At 39.0% G+C, this 18044-nt stretch overlaps 2 protein-coding genes across 3 annotated transcripts in view; both read right to left on the bottom strand.

Annotated features, from left to right (window-relative positions):
- The window catches only part of med30 (mediator complex subunit 30), a 32568-nt gene extending 26547 nt beyond the window's left edge, over positions 1 to 6021 (bottom strand). The window contains exons 1-3 of the mRNA XM_063900102.1: positions 5942 to 6021; positions 4623 to 4887; positions 1680 to 1838 (exon numbers count right to left, since the gene is read on the bottom strand). Coding sequence (XP_063756172.1) covers positions 1680 to 1838; positions 4623 to 4802 — 339 coding nt within the window. The 5' untranslated portion in view covers positions 4803 to 4887; positions 5942 to 6021. The remainder of the gene's footprint in view (positions 1 to 1679; positions 1839 to 4622; positions 4888 to 5941) is intronic.
- Positions 6022 to 9169: 3148 nt separating this feature from the next.
- Positions 9170 to 17576, bottom strand: slc30a8 (solute carrier family 30 member 8). Of its 2 annotated transcripts, none has more exons than XM_063900100.1 (10): positions 17422 to 17576; positions 16992 to 17239; positions 15895 to 16061; positions 15135 to 15281; positions 14645 to 14798; positions 14339 to 14505; positions 13999 to 14111; positions 12772 to 12877; positions 12516 to 12650; positions 9170 to 9914 (listed from the first exon to the last, which is right to left on the bottom strand). In XM_063900100.1, the coding sequence occupies exons 2-10, from the start codon at positions 17063 to 17065 to the stop codon at positions 9769 to 9771; spliced, it is 1209 nt and encodes a 402-aa protein (XP_063756170.1). In that variant the 5' UTR covers positions 17066 to 17239; positions 17422 to 17576; the 3' UTR covers positions 9170 to 9768. The 2 variants fall into 2 exon arrangements, with proteins under 2 accessions (XP_063756170.1, XP_063756171.1); XM_063900101.1 differs by having other exon boundaries at positions 17381 to 17555.
- Positions 17577 to 18044: the final 468 nt, after the last annotated feature.

The raw sequence follows: 18044 nt of genomic DNA on the forward strand, positions 1-18044 counted from the left end.
CCAGAGGAAATGCTTCAGAGCGGTTGTATTATTCGATGTGGATAATCTCCATGATGGCAGGCATCACAAATTTGTTCCAATTTAAGAACAGTCTCCTCCCACATCCTCCTTTATCCTCAGTAGGAGTCTGGTGAGAGAGATTAGCTCCGAGCCAATCTGCAGAAATTGGGAAGGGACTGCCGCAGTAATAAATCCAATCAACCACTGGTGGATAGCCTCGCTGTGGCCCTGCATGGACCCTAGAACAGTGCATGAGCCTCTGTGTGTTTGTGACATGTTAAAGTGGGCCACATGCATGTTTACGTGGTGTATATTAAGTTGGGTGGATCACAATAGTGTGCATGCATGTGTATTTCTGTGTCTCTGAGCTGGGAAACAGAAAGGAGTGTGTTCGAGCTAAAGTGCTGCTGCTCCTGAAGGTGGATGGCGACCGTAACCAGCAGTAAAGAGACCCTGGAGACTCACCTGAAGCGACCAATGAATCTGCTGCGAGCGGAGAAAAGAGACAGACCTAGAGGGAGTAGGTTGGATAAGAGTACCCCTGGGTAAAGACGGTGTGTGTGTGTGTGTGTGTGTGTGTGTGTGTGTGTGTGTGTGTGTGTGTGTGTGTGTGTGTGTGTGTGTGTGTGTGTGTGTGTGTGTGTGTGTGTGTGTGTGTGTGTGTGTGAGCAAGGGGGGGAGGATGCAGTAACTATGGCCTACTTCCTTTAAACTAACAGCATCCTAATTTAGCAGGCAGTTTGAGTGAAAAGCTGGGCTATATGAGGCAGTGGCCGAAAGCAAGCACACCAAATTAAATCCTGACATGCTTATACAGCACGAGTTGACTTTTTTTGAATCTGGAAAGATCAACCAATCACGTCTAAATAAAAGTTTCAGCACTACACAACAGCAGCTGCAACCACATCAAGTAAGATCTAACTGCAGAAGTAGGTGTATGCATTAAAATTCTAACTCGATTCGAGGTTATGTGAGGTAGGATAAAAACGTACTCATTTAACCATCTGAAGTTAAATGTAAATAACTCCATGTTACACAGTATTTTCTCTCCTCAATGAGCATGAATCTGGTTAACTTTCAGATCAAAGTTTTATTTATGGACTCTGTCTGTTTTTAATAATATATTAATATTATTCTGCTAAAATATTGACAGTACAGTGCTGTAAAAGGACCTGTAAAGTATTCTCTGCCAACCTACCCTTTTCAAACATATTAATTCAGTAATATTAGGTAATACCCTCAATAAGCTAATAGAAATGTGTTGTCTCATTTTATTGTTTGTAATCTTATATTTCAATGTAACTTTTTCCAATACAAATGAGAGCAATGGTGTGACATAAAGCCATTTATTACTTTATATAGAGGGTAACAAGCTAATATTTTAGCATTCAGGTTACTGTATGAAGCGCATGGAGAAAGAGGGCAGAGCTACCCTTATGTACCATTTGAAACACAATATGCTGACAGTTTATAAAGGCCTTTTAGCATAATGCTAATACTGCCTACTCATACTGCCTAGTGACAGTAAACATGACTCTCTGACCTTACCACTCTCAATAAAACTTCAGTATGCAAAAACTTAGGAAAAATACACCTGTAATCAAACTGGCAAACGTGTCTTTTAATCAAAATGATATGAGAAAATGATGTCAAATTTTATCAGTGTCTCAATATCTCACCTCTGGGGGAATTGATTCCATCCCGGCACAGTTTTCATTGCATTTGTCGTAGACGAGGCGCAGCTTGCGGAACAGCACAGAGAGCATCCGGAGATGCTCCTGGAGCTTCCCCAGCCGGTCCTGGTGGGTGTTGGGTTGATAAGTGACTCCATTAGGCAGCTGAAGAGCACCACAGAGGAAAACGTTGTGTTAAGCAAAGCAGGACCATACAATTTAGCTTGCGCTAATAAAAAGAAACAGCCATTGATCCCTTCTGACTGCAAAATGCACTTCAAATCCTCTGTAGTTCCCCTAACTGGTAATACTTCATTAAAGGCAGTGTAATTATGCAGAGAAGATGCACTTTCACTGAATGAAGTGAAGTTTCATTTTACTCAAGAAATAGAGCAACCTTAAACATGCAGTAAATATCATTGTGTTTATGCAACAATATGGTAAGTTGTTCTTAATAAAAATAAAATCACACAAACAACTCAGCCACATCAAATGTTAAATGCTTCAGCTGCTAAACTTTCTTTTTTTTTTTTACTAAGTCTCATACTGAGACGGCATAACTGTCTGGTAACTACAACGGGTGTTAAAGAAAAACAAGACAGGCCTTTGGGGCAACACTGTCTGATTATAAACACCCTACATAACATGAAACAAGCCTGCCTTCAGGGCAAGCAAAGGGAAGACAGTCAGAGAAACAGCAGGGAGAGAGACAGACAGAGAGAAGAGAAGGGGGAATTTTAGTATAAAGACAGCCTGCGATCCGAAAGAGTCACAACAATGCTGTTTGTGTATTCTGTGGCGGAGGCCAGCTTGTTGGCACGTCTCTGATTTTAACAAGGTTAACTAGGAGCGCTCCTGAGGAGCAGGTGCACATTCATGATGAACTCAGACTGACCTCGCCTTCAGGACACAGTCAGAGCTGAACTACATGTGAACTGATAAAAAATACCTCTATTATCCTGAATACAATACCCAATAGGTCCAATAGCTTATTTTTTTATGTAATTTTGCAACTTTCCACCATTTCCACCAAATAGGTTACTCCAACAACATATGAATATATGCAATCTAAAGTTAGTTTGTGGCCTTGATTGTTGATCTTTATATGAAATATTGTTTCTACATTCCATCAACAGAAAGTAGTACCCCTTCAACAAGAGAAATGACTGAAAAACAAAATGAAAAGAATCCTTTTTAGCTAGTGTTGGATTTCCATTATAAACACGTTGACAATACTGGTCAAACAACACCACTGTTAGGAAATATGCATTGCTCAGCCAACATTTTGATTTCAAAGACCTGGCCCCACTGAATAGCTGCTTAGTAAATGTGAGAAGATTGGAGGTTGTTCAAACATCCATCCATCCATCTTCTCCCGCTTTTCCGTCAGGGTTGCGGAGGTAACAGCTCCAGCAGAGAGCCCCAAACTTTCCTTTCCCTTGCCACATCAACCAGCTCTGACTGGGGGATTCCAAGGTGCTCCCAGGCCAGCGAAGAGATATAATCCCTCCACCTGGTCCTAGGTCTACCCCTCGGTCTCTTCCCAGCTGGACGTGCCTGGAACACCTCCCTAGGGAGGCGCCCAGGTGGCATCCTCACTAGGTGCCCGAACCACCTCAACTGGCTCCTTTCAACGCGAAAGAGCAACCGTTCCACTCCGAGTCCCTCCCGGATGACTGAACTTCTCACCTTATCCCTAAGGGAGATGCCAGCCACCCTGTGGAGAAATCCCATTTCGGCCGCTTGTATCCGCAATCTCGTTCTTTCGGTCATGACCCATCCTTCATGACCATAGGTGAGGGTAGGAACGAAGATGGCCCGGTAGACAGAGAGCTTTGCCTTCTGACTCAGCTCTCTTTTCGTCACAACGGTGCGGTAAAGCGACTGCAGTACCGCTCCCGCTGCTCCGATTCTCCGGCCCATCTTACGCTCCATTGTTCCCTCACTCGAGAACAAAACCCCGAGATACTTGAACTCCTTCACTTGGGGTAAGGCCTCATTCCCTACCTGGAGTGGACAGTGCATCAGTTTCCTGCTGTTCAAACATGAAGCCCTAATTGTCAGGCTCTCCTCACAAAGTGTACCAATGCATGGATGGCTTATTCCTAGCGTGTTATTTTTGACAGTGACCATATTTTTACAAAATAATTAATACCAAGAAAATTAGAACTGTTTTTTTGTCCTTGGGCAAAATATATTTTTTACCTGCAGAAATGCAAGGCTGCTATTGTGAATAGGAATGTGTTGTTAATGACTTTCCCCGCAGAACAGAAATTGTAAAAACGACTGCTTCTCTTCGTCATTTCTTCTAAATCACACATATTTGGACTTATTTGCTTTGTTTAACAATCCATATAAGGAACAAATTACAAGAAATGTAAACAGTCTTCTGTCCCATAAATCCACTTGTGTAAATGTTAGAGCTGATCCCAAGTTTACAAAGAGTTGATTAAGCTTTTGGCTGTTTGGCTGTACTGATGTCTTGCCTTTGTAAGTAGCTTTCCTTTTACTATTCACTCTACGTGCACTGACTTGTTTTTTAATCCTGCATCCAAACACATCAAAGAACTACCTTCCTGAATGACAGCTGTTGTGTTATTTGCATAATAGCACTCTGTCTTGTTACCATACTGTAGGACCAATTATTACTTTTATGGATATTCTTATATTTTTTATGTTTACTGTTTCACTTTTTGTAATGACATTCTGCTGTTTAATATTTTATGTTAACATGGTGTCACGATGTTTCAGTTTTCAGTAAGGGTTTTGAAGCTTTGGCAGAACAAATGCAAATAATATTAAGAGGCAAAAAGAGAGCAAACTGTGAATTTAAGGTGGGCTGTAACCATATGTGACAGGAATCCAGGCAAAGTGAGAAAGAAAAGAGAGAGAGAGAGAGAGAGAGAGAGAGAGAGAGAGAGAGAGAGAGAGAGAGAGAGAGAGAGAGACCTGCATGTTCCTGAGGAGCTGGAAGATCTCCATGGTCCTTAGGACAATGTCTTGGACTGTCTCCTGCCCAATGCGACATAGCGAGGCCGTGTTGACATCACGTGCAGCCTGGGCCTGCTGCTGCTGCGGTGGTGGAGGAGGTTGCCCGCCAAAAGGCGACACTAGCGGAGGGGTTGTCATAGAGCAGGTGAAGATCCTGGTGGAGGATCTAGGTCCAGGTGACGTTACCTGTCAGGCTATTCCACACCACCACACCCTTACATGCCTAAATGAAGTGTTTTACAGGAGAAGAACAGGAAAATGTTGATTAGGAGAGAGAAAGTAGGAGGTGAGTCACAGAATCCACTGTCCTTAATCTAAGATGAGTTTCTACAATGAAAACAGAAGTCACATTATAAATTATTTTTTTCAGAGGGTGATTTTTGCCCCTGAAGTTTGACATTTAGATGCATTTACATAAACAACTACACTTTATTTTTGCACCCTTGGTTGTGTTTTAGGGCGCCAATATCTGATTAAGTGGCAACTGCCCCAATTAATGTATAATAATAGTGGCATAATTAAGCTTGTATATTTAGGTGATTTTCATATGCACAACAACAATTACAGTGTAGCAGTGGTTAGGAGGCTAACTGATTTCTCAGGCTCATTCCAACAATGATCATACAATATGCATAAAAATAAAGTAAAAGGGCAAATCATAAAATACAGGAGACGTTAAACACAGGGATAAAATATTACATAAATAAAATAACATGTATTTGCGGTTAACAGAAGCACACTGAGTTCTTCTGAATCAACTGTTATACAAGTAGTTAAAGTATAACAAATATATATACAAAAAGTGAGCTGTAAACCAGCCATAATAGTATAGTTAATTATGTTTAACACCATTTAGAGTCACGAAATGCAGTACATGTCTTTGAAAGCGTCACATCTGTCACAATTCAACCAAAACGACACGCTGTCTAGCTAAACAAATTCAACACTGACAAAGTCTCTCAGCTAACGATATAGCCTGTCATATAAGTTGTGTAGCGGGGTTTTAGAAACAGTTAAGCGTGCCTTTACATCAGTACTGTCTGTTAGGTGCTGTCATTACCACACCCTAAGCATTCAGTGTGATAACGGGTTAATTAGCTACCATGTTAAAGTGGAGTGGTTGACAGAAAAGCTAAGTGGACAGTCACTCTACACACGGCTCTTCAGCTCGGTTTCTTTCTGTGTGTCGTTTAACTATCCTGGCACGACGTGAAAGTCAACTCCGCAGTGAGTTTTCATATTTATTTAATAGCACATAAGACAACGTGTAATGTTACCTGTGTGGTGATAATTTATCTGTTGACATGTCAAGTTCCCTGCTCTGCTCCTAGGATTTTCAGCTACACCAAATATCGCGAGAATTCCACCTAACACGAAGCCTGATTACGGTAAATAATGAAGTAGAAGTGCCACTTGAAAATCTGATTTTAGTGAGTATTGATTTTTTTACACAATAATATATTAAAATGTACAGAAACTGAATCATCATACTCCTTTAGATTGAAGTGAAACCAGGTGTATGTTTGAAATTCCCCCCCTTTCCTTAAATGTTTCAAATTAATGACAACATTTCGGTAAAGCAAGGCGCACAGCAGATTTGTTCCGGCTGCATAGGGTAACAGCGCCATATTCAGGTTTACTGTTATATAACAGCCAAGTCACACATGAATTCATCAGACCTCAGGCCAATTTACGCCACATGCTTCTCATGGGTCATTATCACTTTTTTGTAAGGCTTAATTCAAATTCATCCCATAAATTGGTATTTTGTCTGCTCTGTAGCCTTTATATAAATAAAACATTCATTGCATCCATCCATCCATGTTTTGCTTATAAAGTATAGCTGTGCTTGGATTAATTTGTGAGCCATCCAAATTCAAATTCATTTTAAATACAAGAGGTGTCATGTGCTCGGCCATGCAGCAGAATTACTGCTCTGATTTACAGAGCCTGCAAATAAGAGCTTTACAGAGGACAAAAGAAAGGCTTTGCCTTTAGGGGTGGGTGGGGCTGAAAAGTAGATTGTGCCTATTACTACCTTCACATTATGTATTGTAATTTGTGGCTGTATTTCAATTTCCCTTTAAACACCCTATCTGCTATATGCAAAACTGATATGAAATCAATGGTTTAAGTTCACTTGACTGCCCAAAGCTTCTTAATTGCATAAGTGTCGGTTAGGATGACAATCTGCATCTGTCGCATACAGCATGACCAACTGAGGCAAGTTGGAAATGAGTTTCCTCACAATCATCAAGCCTGTCTTCTTATTATGCTTAATTGGGACGAGAGAGTAGTGATTGGGAGTGGGTGGAGGCCGGTTGTGAGATGAATACCCCTGTTGTGAGTATCATAAATCTATCATTCAAGTACATTCACAAATTATATTCATGTTACAGATTACACAAGGTAACTGAGTGTGTGAATAAGTATGTGGATCACATCAAGGCAAGCTGATGAAAAATGTCTTACATTTGATTTTGTAGTATGAAACCAAATTTAGGCTTCCCCTTTATCTGCAAATTATAAAACTCTAAATCAAAGACCTACGTTTATCACAAGGTGTGTTATCAAGGTGATAAACCCTTATGCAAAATGCTTTACATCATGTGCCGCAGTGTTTTTAAGGCCTCTTGAACAAAAAAAATCATATCAGACAACACAAATTACCTTGAAACTGACGGCCCTGATTCATCTTATTAATGGGGCTTGGACCTTGAACATGAAAGGGCGAGACAGATGCAGACAGAGGGGAGAAATATGGATTAAGTGGTTGTAAATGGAGTGTAGGAGCCATGAAATGTACAATGTTAATGAATTTTGTTTTAATACCAATTAGGTTTGTACTAGTTCATATTTGATTAATGGTTTGTATTATTATTATTATTATATTATTATTATTGTTATTATTGTTGTTGTTGTGTGTGTGTGTGTGTGTGTGTGTGTGTGTGTGTGTGTGTGTGTGTGTGTGTGTGTGTGTGTGTGATCGCAATGGGTTGGTTTGTTTGGGTCAAATGGATATCGTGACGACAGGGTCGTTGTATTTTTTGTTGACCGCAAACTTTACGATTACGTTTATTAAATTATATTATTATTCACCTCGGTTTTATCTAAACAACTCATTTTTTTGATAGCGTGTCAGACCATTGCGACCAGGCCCGGCCTCAGCCTCTCAGCGACTTAGTTTGTTTACTGAAGTCGCTATACGGAGGATGAAAAGCAAATAGGAGAACGTAGGAAAATGATTGGAGAGGAAGCAACAGGGTGCAAAGAATTTTCCAAAAATGGATTGAGAACAGCCCTTGTGATGAAACTGTATTCTAATTATTAGCTGAGGGGGTATCAGGAATAAACCAGGATTATCCAGCTACCTAGTGCATTACTCATGCTTTAATTATATACACACTGATCTGGTCCCTGCAGGGCTAAGTTCAGAGGGAGACGGAAGGGAGTATAATGGTCTGCTCTGAAGGCAGCGGCATGTAAAGCCCATTCAATTTCACTTTAGAAAGTCTGTAGAAGAGGATTAGTATGGCTGAAGGTATGAGAAACACGGATAAATAGTAGAGAATAGGGTCTGGTGTGCAAATATACTTAAATATGTATTTGCTATATATATATATATAGGCCAGAGTTGTGTGTCATGCAGGTTTAATACCAATTCAAATATGTTGAATGAAAGTATATCATAATGTGGAGAGAATTAATACAAAATAAATAAAAGGAATGCAACTTTTACAAAAAGAAAAAAGTCTTGCATTCAGGATTTAAATAAAATTAAAAAAGAATCATCAGCAACATTTACTTAAAAATATCATAAATAAAAGTATGGCTTTGGGGATAATTGGCCATTTAGGCATTTAAATATTGTCTGATCTTATTAATGAAACATTGACTGAAGCTGACACTGAAGCTAATTGTATCTTCAACTAGTGGCAGATGGCTGGTTCTAAACCCTTATATAGATTGATCATTTGATTTATCCGTAAAATGTATTCTGAAAAGCAGCTCAAGCTCTCACCAAATAAGTACACAATTATATTTGATTAGAAAACTGGTTGCTTAGAAGTATAAACAACATGAAAAGGAATCCCTTTTGTAAAAGTACCTCAAGGTTGTAGTACAAGTACACTGCTTAACTAAATTAACTGTATAATTATCCTCCACTGCTTAGTTGCAAATATTTTCACAATAAAAGAGTTAAACAGTATTTGAACACTTGAGTGTCAAAGGCCCCTGGTACACCAAAATAGCCACTTTTGTACTTGTAAAAAAAAGCATACAAGCTGGTTTTAAGGTCAAAGAGGTGTGGGACTGTAAACAGGGAACCAACTCAAGACCTTGGGACAATGCATCAATGTGCTAGCTTGTTGCCCAGCAACAGATGAGTTGGGGTTTGCAGTGAGGTGTTAATCTGAAACAGTGCTTATTCATGAAGGATTTCATGACTTTTTAAATCAGACTGCAAAAGCAAACTTTAAAAGAGAACATATTTGAAAAAGGAATACTTTCATTTAATCATTTATTATTCCTTACAACTGAAAAAAGGCAGTGGAAACACATTTTTGAAAATACAATTGATTCTCTCCACATACAATACTTGAGATTGCTGGTGTGAAAGTCAATGCATATCAATATGTATTGACACCTGACTGTTTGCAATGTCCTATATCAATAAAGTAAGTTGATGCTGAAATAAAGGGTGCCTCGGTTCTGACTGGTTCACAAGTAAACAAACTATTTAAAAATGTGCATTCAGGACAGTAAGTAGAAGTATAAATGGATAGTTTCTCAATCATAAAGCAGCTATCCTTTTTTAAGGATAAACAGATTTATATTGAAATGAATACACTTAAAAGCAAAGACAACACAGGGATATAAAGACAAGTTAAAACTTCATAAATGGGGCAACATGTGAAAGGGAATGTTCCTTCTAAAATAATTTAAATCATTAGCTTGCTTTTCCTTCAGGCACATGCTATAAAACAGTTGTTTGGGAATGTAATCACAAAGGCACTAGAGCCACAGTCCCATGACTCAGGGTCCAATGAAGAGTGCAGATCTAAAGGTTTTTTATCATCACAACATTTTTTGCAGCAGGTTACTACTTCTTGGGCTCCACACACAGGCCACAGTCTGGCTTAAGGTCAGCCTGTCTCTCCATTTGAATTGTAACAGAGTGGAAGTTATAGTTAGAGTAACAAGCCTGTGTCATTTCTCTCAGGACAGTCTGAGCATCCACGGTCTCATCTGTGGAGAGGAGAGGAAGTCAAAAGAAATGTCAGTAAACATTTGACTCATCTTTTGTGTAAATGTTGGACATGTCTGTGCCTAAAACTGTTTCAGCACATTTTAAGAGCAAAGAGGAGAAGAAAAATAGTCCAGAGGCATGATTGCAGCCCTTGAGGTTGTCATGCTCTTTTTATAGAATAAATAGAAAGAGTCTTTGTGCTCATTACCAGTAAGTGGCAAGTAACTTTATGTAAATATTTCCTGTTCCTGCTGCTCTCTACTTTCACTGTGTTATACAGTGGTATGCAAAAGTTTGGGCACCCCTCTGAGATTTCATGACAATTTGCTTTTCCTTTATAATAGAAGATCACAGCAACAACATTTGTTTTCCTACAAAGATGTAGACGTTTTAGTGTTTTCCAGACCAAAATTCTTAGGGTAGCATTACATAGTTTTATTATAATAAAATAAAATGCAAAAAATGGGATGTGCAAAAGTTTGGGCACCCTTATAAATAGCATTCATTTCAACACCTGTACGGATTTATAGCTGACAGGTTGCTGCACAAAATTGCTTTGATTAGCTCATTAGACCTTCAATTACAAAGACAGGTGGAACCAATCATGAAAAAGGCTATTTAACATAGGTAATAGCTGGCTGTGCCTGGCCTAGGTTCTTTCTTAGGGAGTGGCAAGATGGGGACCTCAAAACAACTCTCCACTGACCTGAAAGCTAAGATAATCCAACATTATAAATTAGGAGAAGGGTACAAAAAATTATCTGACAGGTTTAAACTGTCTGTCTCCACAGTCAGAAACGTAGTTGTGAAATGGAAGGCCACAGGAACAGTCCGTGTGAAGGAAAGATGTGGTAGGCCGACAAAAATAGGGGAAAGGCACAGGCGAAGGATGGTGAAAATGGTCACAGAGAAGCCACAGACCACCTCCAGAGAACTACAACAACATCTGGCTGCTGATGGTGTAGTTGTTCACCGTTCCACAATCCAGCGTACTTTGCACCAGGAAGAGCTCATTGGAAGGGTGATGTGCAAAAAGCCTTTCCTGAGTGTTAATCACAAGAAGAGTCGCATGAGGTATGCAAAAGCACATCTGGACAAGCCAGAAGCATTTTGGAACAAAATACTGTGGTCAGATGAGACCAAGATTGAGTTATTTGGTCATAACATGAACAGGTATGCATGGCGAAAAAAACACACTGCATTCAATGAAAAGAACTTGTTGCCCACTGTAAAATTTGGTGGAGGATCTATCATGTTATGGGGCTGTGTGGCTAGCACAGGTACTGGAAAACTTGTTAAAGTTGAGGGCCACATGAATTCCTTACAGTACCAGGAGATTCTTGACAAGAATGTTCTAGAGTCAGTCACAAAGTTGAAGCTACGCCGGGGTTGGATTTTTCAGCAGGACAATGATCCTAAGCACCGATCAAAATCCACCAAGGAATTCATGCAGAAGCACAGGTACAATGTTCTGGAATGGCCATCCCAGTCCCCAGACCTTAACATCATTGAAAATGTATGGATTTATTTGAAGAAGGCTGTCCATGCACGGAGGCCAAGAAACCTGACTGAACTGGAGACGTTTTGTGTGGAAGAATGGGCCAAAATACCACCTGCCAGGCTTAAGGGACTTGTCTGTGGCTACAGGAGGCGTCTACAGGCCGTTATTGCAGCAAAAGGAGGCAATACTAAATATTAATGGAATTATTTCTTAGGGGTGCCCAAATTTATGCACATGCCTATTTTTGTTTGAATGCACATAAACATGTTTCTGTTTGACCAATAAAAGTTATTTCACTACTGAGATGTTTCTGTTACCATAAGGTATAACATATGTTAAAATGAAGTTGCTGCTTCAAAAGCTCAGCAAGTGACAAACTGATGCAGTGGTTTTCCTAAGGGGTGCCCAAACTTTTGCATACCACTGTATTTCACAAGGTCATTTTTATTCTATTACATTTATTTGACAGCTTTAAAAGTTTGCAAATCAAGGTTTGAATTTATTTTTTTATTTAAATGATCATCTCTAAAATATGTCAACCATTGAAATTGCAGTTTACTTCCATGTTTGTCCAAAATGTCATCACTTCTTTATCTTGTAAAATTGACACTGAAATTATCATAATTAGTGTTGTAGTTTTTAAGTCATGGACAACGCGTGTTGTGTGAAGTCAAAGTGACCTTGAGCTTCGACCATTAAAATCTCATTAGTTCATCAAGTGCATGTTTTAAAAGATATTTCCTCAGGCTTTCCTGAGATATCACAGCTATCAGTGGTGTGAAGTGATACAAAAGTGATTAACATTATTTGTATATTCATGTTTACATTACAATATTTATGAGGAAGAGCCAAGGCTGCTTTGTATTTTAGCATGAAGATGTTTCATAGAACTCCTTGCAAACTCTTATGAACTATCACAAGGGGAAAAAAACATAGTTAGTCAGTCAGTCAGTCAGTCAGTCAGTCAGTTAGTTGCTCTGACGGTGTTTAAACTTGTTTTTGATGTCTTGTTACAAGTGGCACCAATTGAAAATTATTATATAGTTAAATAGTGAAGACAGCTCATTTGTTTGCATTTAGCCTGGTAGCTTCTTCTCACCTATGGCTACGTGAGCACTCAGTAAGGCCTGGTTCATGGTGAGGGCCCAGGTGTGTAGGTTGTGGACCGCCGTCACCCCTTTTACGGCTAGCAGATCCTCCCGCACCTCACCGTACTTCACACCTCCGGGAGTGCCTGAGATATAGATGACAAAAGAAGAAAATAGGAGAATTTCAGAAATTATGAGGAGACAGAAAGAGTGAGACTAACAAAGTATGTTGACGATGTTGTTAGTGCCGTGGAATGAGAGCCTCACCTTCCATCAGGACCAGAAGAATATCCCTCAAGATGGTGAAGGTGGTGCACAGGACAAATATGGAGAACAGGAAGGTGCAGATGGGGTCAGCTATCTTATATTCAGGCTGAAAGAAACAACACAGAAGATGTTAAATTGGATTGTTGGCCAAAGTATCAAAGGATAAGTATGCTAAAGTATTTATTTCAGTTGTGGGAATAATACTTAAAAAGGACACAGGATGTTGACAATTAATAAAAGTATTTCTTATGCAAGAGAAGCTCTTAGTTTTAGCAGTGTATGTCTGCCCGGGGAGAGGAATATCTTCAGTGTGTGGACAGCAACAATATTCCTGCATACATACCCTTGTGTTGTTCGACATTTCTCAAAAGTAACAGTGGGGTTTTCTTGATCAGTCGGAAGACAAAATATAAATATAAAATGAATAATTTGGAGGCTATAGCTATGCTGCTTTATTTATAAAACTTTTGTTTAAATCAATCACTGAGGTAATTACTGACTATTTTTAGTTAAAAGTATGTAAAAACCATTGATGAAGACAGATTTCATTAAGAATCTTTAATTGCGGATATGAATAATTATTAAGAGGTGTTTTAAGAACTTTGATCTTTTTATAAAAAAGAGGAGACCTAGAGAATGCAAATGTATTATAATATTCTTGCTATTTTTAAACCTAAAATATGATACCCTATGTTTTTTTATAATGTATGTTTGAAATAATTTTTATAGTGCATATGTGTACTCATGCAAAACCACACAAAGAAAGACAATACGTGATTGATTACTGAACGTCTGAATTATTGTCCTGAATTGAAATTTTAAAAACAATTCAAGAAGAAAGTGATACCCTCCTGCCTTTCTCTCATGGGCTTGAGTTCCATTCTGGCCCAATACCAAATTGGCCCCTACATCCTCTCCCTGCCCACTTCCACTCATATATAACCTTGTCTGGTCTAGAAAACGGTAGACACGTTTATTGGATTTTGAAGTTCTGCATATTATTAACAAAACAAGCTGCTCACAATAATCAGATATATAAAAACGAAAAGATGTTTTTTTTGTTTTATCATCATTATTATTTTAAGTCTGAGAGGCACTGATAGGAAATGATGGTTATGCAAAGGTACAATAGTTTCTGCTTCTACCGGACAGAGAAAGTCACACAGGTTGTTTTGTATTTACACCCTTTATCTTAAAGCAGGAGAGACAGACAGAGAGACCTCTGACCTTAAAGAAGATAATGATGGCGCTGACGAACACGCTGATGCTCTGGAGGAGATCTCCCAACACGTGGACAAAGGCCGCTCGCACGCTGGCATTGTCCTGCTGAGCCCTCCGTCCTGATAGAAAGTGAAAGAGTGAGATACATGCTATTAAATTAATTGTACACTGGGATATAATCCATTACATATTCCAATATAAGGTTATGATAGTGGATGGTAGTGCCCCGGCATAGTGCTACTATACTACAGGACACAGTGCTTGGGGGATTAAGCAATTCATATGACATTGTTTCATCATTTATATTTGAGAGAGGAAATAATGAGTAGTGTATGGGGAAACTTACCATTACCGCCTGTGCTCTGCTCGAGGTCAGTATGGTTATCATTGTGGTGTGAGTGGTTTGAGACATGATGGTCTCTCTTTCCTGTGTTGTGGCTGTGGCCGTGTCCGTGGGAGCTGAGACCCCCGTGGCTGTGTCCATGTCCAGACTGGTGGAGCACCAGGGCCATGCTTTGGGAGGTGAGGAACAATTTAAGTTCTGAATCAAATATTTATAGGTATACAACACTGTACAAGTAGATTTAGTATTGGTCACCTCTCTGTAATTAAAATCTTAAAAATGATGTGAATGAGTGTGTGTTTTACTCACACAATATTAGCCAACACAGCACAACCGGAGGTAATGAGCATGATAGTGCCCTCGATGGTGAAGTCATTGTTGATGAGGCGCTCCACAGCCAGGTAAACCAGTACACCCGTTACCAGCCAGATAGTGAAAACTGACAGCAGGGCACCCAGAATCTCTGCAGGAAGATTAGGAGGAATACAATACAGGAAAAATACAAGACGAACTGTGGTCAAATACTGACAGCAAGCTGCTCCCAATTAAAGGTTTTCAACTAAAAAGAAAAGAAAAAAGTTCATGACCAAGAAATGGCTAATGTCAGACGCTCCATAGAGGACGGCTGGTATAATATAATTTACAAAATATTTTATTTTTTTAATGGATAGAATCGAATCTCATTTAGGCATCAAATTGGAGGAAATTTGGACACATTTGGATGAGCAAAAAAGAACCTATAGCTATGTAAAATTAAAGTTGAAAGCAAATTCTGCCTAAATAAATGTTAGTACTGCACCTGCACGATGCCAGCCAAAGCTGAGCTTGTGTGTGGCGGGTCTGGAGGACAGCCAGAGGGACAGCAGGCTGATGAGGAAGCTGATTAAGTCGGCAAGGAGGTGGGCAGCATCTGTCATCACAGCAAGACTGCCCGCATAATACCCCCCTGCAGAAAGAGAGAAATACATTAACACCAATAATATACCATTATAATGCTGAAATGCTAGATTGATACTTGTGTGAGAAGTAGTAAAAAGTAATAAATTAATTACATTCATAACATTAAAAACTGAGGCAAAGATTAATTACTGCACCGTACTTCGTTTCAATCTATCCAATAGTTGTTGAGACATTTTACTTAAAACCACAAATGTGAGCCTGATGGTGGTGCTAAAGGGAAAATCAGGGCTTCCCAAAAGTGATTTTGATATGCCTTTAAGCAGAAGAAATTAAAGGAGACACTGAAGGTCAAGAGTGGAAAAACAAGGAGACTACTGAGAAGGAGAAGTATGTGACTTCGTGATTAAACACTTACTTATTTATCTTTGTCAAACACTGGTTTAAATTCAATTTGAAGAAGCAGCTAGCAGGTAAACAATGAAGATGTCACCTTGTGTACTGTTGGTCAGTGAATGTATTATCAGCAATACTTATTATCAGGTGTTATAGTCTGAAATAGTATCATATGTCCGCTGGTTAAGGGAAAAGAAAAAATAAGAGGTAGAGATACGAAAGGGATTAAAGATTTACAAAAATGGCAGAAAAACAAAAAGGCTCACCAAGGATTTCACCAGTCATGAAAATCAGGCAGATGACGGTGACCACATACAATCTCCTCCTGGCCACTTTCTTCTCTCGGTCACGGTCCTCCTGTGCCCGGCTGTTGTCATGGCAATGTTTGATGCCACCAGCTAAGTCTATCTGTAATGCCTCCTGGTTTGGCTCGCTGGACGCACATCAAAGTTCAGAATAAATGCAGGCAATTGACTAACTTGTCACTTATTTCACTTAAAACGGGTTAATATGTGAAGAGGTGAAATATGGTATTTATTGTTTAGTGAAATAAATAAATAACTGGACATTTTTAAATTCAATTCTTAAATACTTATTGAGCATTGATAGTGAAAAATATGTATTTAATATAACAGGAACGAAGTAGCACTTATTCTGTGAATACACACAAAGCCCCCATATAGGGAAAAATAAAATGTGAAACCAAAAAAAGCAGTTTTGTTTTATTCTAGGAAAAACATTAACTAGAAATGAGGAACGTTAAGTGGCATTTCAAATGCTTTAAATGCTGAAATTGTGAGCTGGATAATAAGTGTATCGTTTACAGACAGAGAAAAAAATGCTTCATGATAAGCTCAACCCAATTTGACAAAGAAGCAGAAACAACAGGATTTAACAGAAAAAGATCAAACTCATATCAACTTGCAGCTTCATAGTGTCCTAAAAGTTTTTGCCACCTACCAGGATACACATAAGTAAATCTCAGCAGCAGTTATAAAGCAACAGAGAAATAAATCGAATCATTTATCTATTGGAATATTAGTGCTTCATAGTCTGTGCACACCTAACTGTGTTTTTAAGTGTGAGGTTTCCTTCATTGTTGACAAGAGAAAAGGTGCATTTTGCGCACTGCCAAGCAGACCAGCAGACCCAGACCAGTCCCGTGTGGAAACAAACAAAGGAACGTGGGCAAAGACAGTTTGCTCTTACAAAGAAACATATTTGTTTATCTTTCACAAAGAATTAGCAACAGGATGTGTTTGTTCGAATAATAACCATATACTATTATACAAATACTTCTTTATAACATTTGTTCAACAGATAATAATCATTCCACTTTTCAGAGCAAAAAAAGAACATTTACCTTCCCAGACTATTGTATGAGCTCTTCAAGCCGGACACCAGGACACATTTTTCTGGATCCTTTTTTCTGAACATGTCTTATATCTTTATGAATATCAGATTCTTGAGAAATTCCTCAAAGGTTTAATGTTTGGATTACAAAAACGTTCACTTAAAAGTACTATAAAAAAAAAAAACTATAGTTGGGTTATTGCTAACTTAATCCAGCAGTTGTTGTCTCCTCTTGAAAAGCAGCCGATGATGGGCATCCTGTGGAATGAACCAGAGTGCAGACAGTTACATACGTGATGCAGCCTTGTGACCGCTGCAGCACCGTGTGCAAATGCATGGCCGCCTGCAACGCCTGCAAAACAAGGTGACGGTCCATGGGGATTCAAAAGGAGATGTTACATTTTAACACGCCACGTCATCCAAACACCCGTATCACGCACCAGTATCATCTTCGCACAGTCTTCAATAGGGTCCTTGAATACGACGATACATTCACCTTTGAGTAATAAACAGTTCGCTCATCCAAATCCCGGAGGGGCACTTTGTTGTTCAACCAGCCAAAAACGATCAGACCCGCCCCCCTCTTTTGACCAGCCGGCACTCTGATTATACACTCAAACTCAGTGCGGTGCGCTTCCCTGTTGTCACATGGCCATTCATTCCTGCTTCCCAGTGAAGGAATCTAGTCAAGAACAATGTTCTCAAGTAGGCCTAGTGTTCATTTCTTCGGTTCTTGTACGAAACCCGAGTTGTTGTTTTTTATGCTACTTTAACAACTCCACTCCATTTTGAAAGCCAATATTGAAGTCTACATTTTACTCCACTACGCTACATTTATTAATTATTTCACAGCTTAAGTTACTTTACGTTATAGATTTATATTTTTAGGTAAAACATATATTAACTTCTAAATAAACACTTAGAATTATAAGCCAAAATATCCAGCAGCATTAACTAATACCGTTCAATAAATGACACTTTTACCAACTGTGATAAACACATTTATGCATCAATTATGATAATCCAGGAATTGATTATATAGTATTGTGAAGCAGGACATTAC

The sequence above is a fragment of the Eleginops maclovinus genome, chromosome 13 (assembly GCF_036324505.1).
Source record: "Eleginops maclovinus isolate JMC-PN-2008 ecotype Puerto Natales chromosome 13, JC_Emac_rtc_rv5, whole genome shotgun sequence".
Classification (NCBI taxonomy): Eukaryota; Metazoa; Chordata; class Actinopteri; order Perciformes; family Eleginopidae; genus Eleginops; species Eleginops maclovinus.

Bases quoted from the DNA above. Each gene is read 5' to 3' on its own strand.
- slc30a8 (XM_063900100.1), bottom strand. From the start codon at position 17,065: ATGTTCAGAAAAAAGGATCCAGAAAAATGTGTCCTGGTGTCCGGCTTG. The intron at 15,282-15,894 runs GTGAGCCTTTTT...CTCTTTCTGCAG, and splicing joins CATGACTGGTGAAATCCTTG to GGGGGTATTATGCGGGCAGT. The intron at 14,799-15,134 runs GTGCAGTACTAA...ATCTTCCTGCAG, and splicing joins CTTTGGCTGGCATCGTGCAG to AGATTCTGGGTGCCCTGCTG.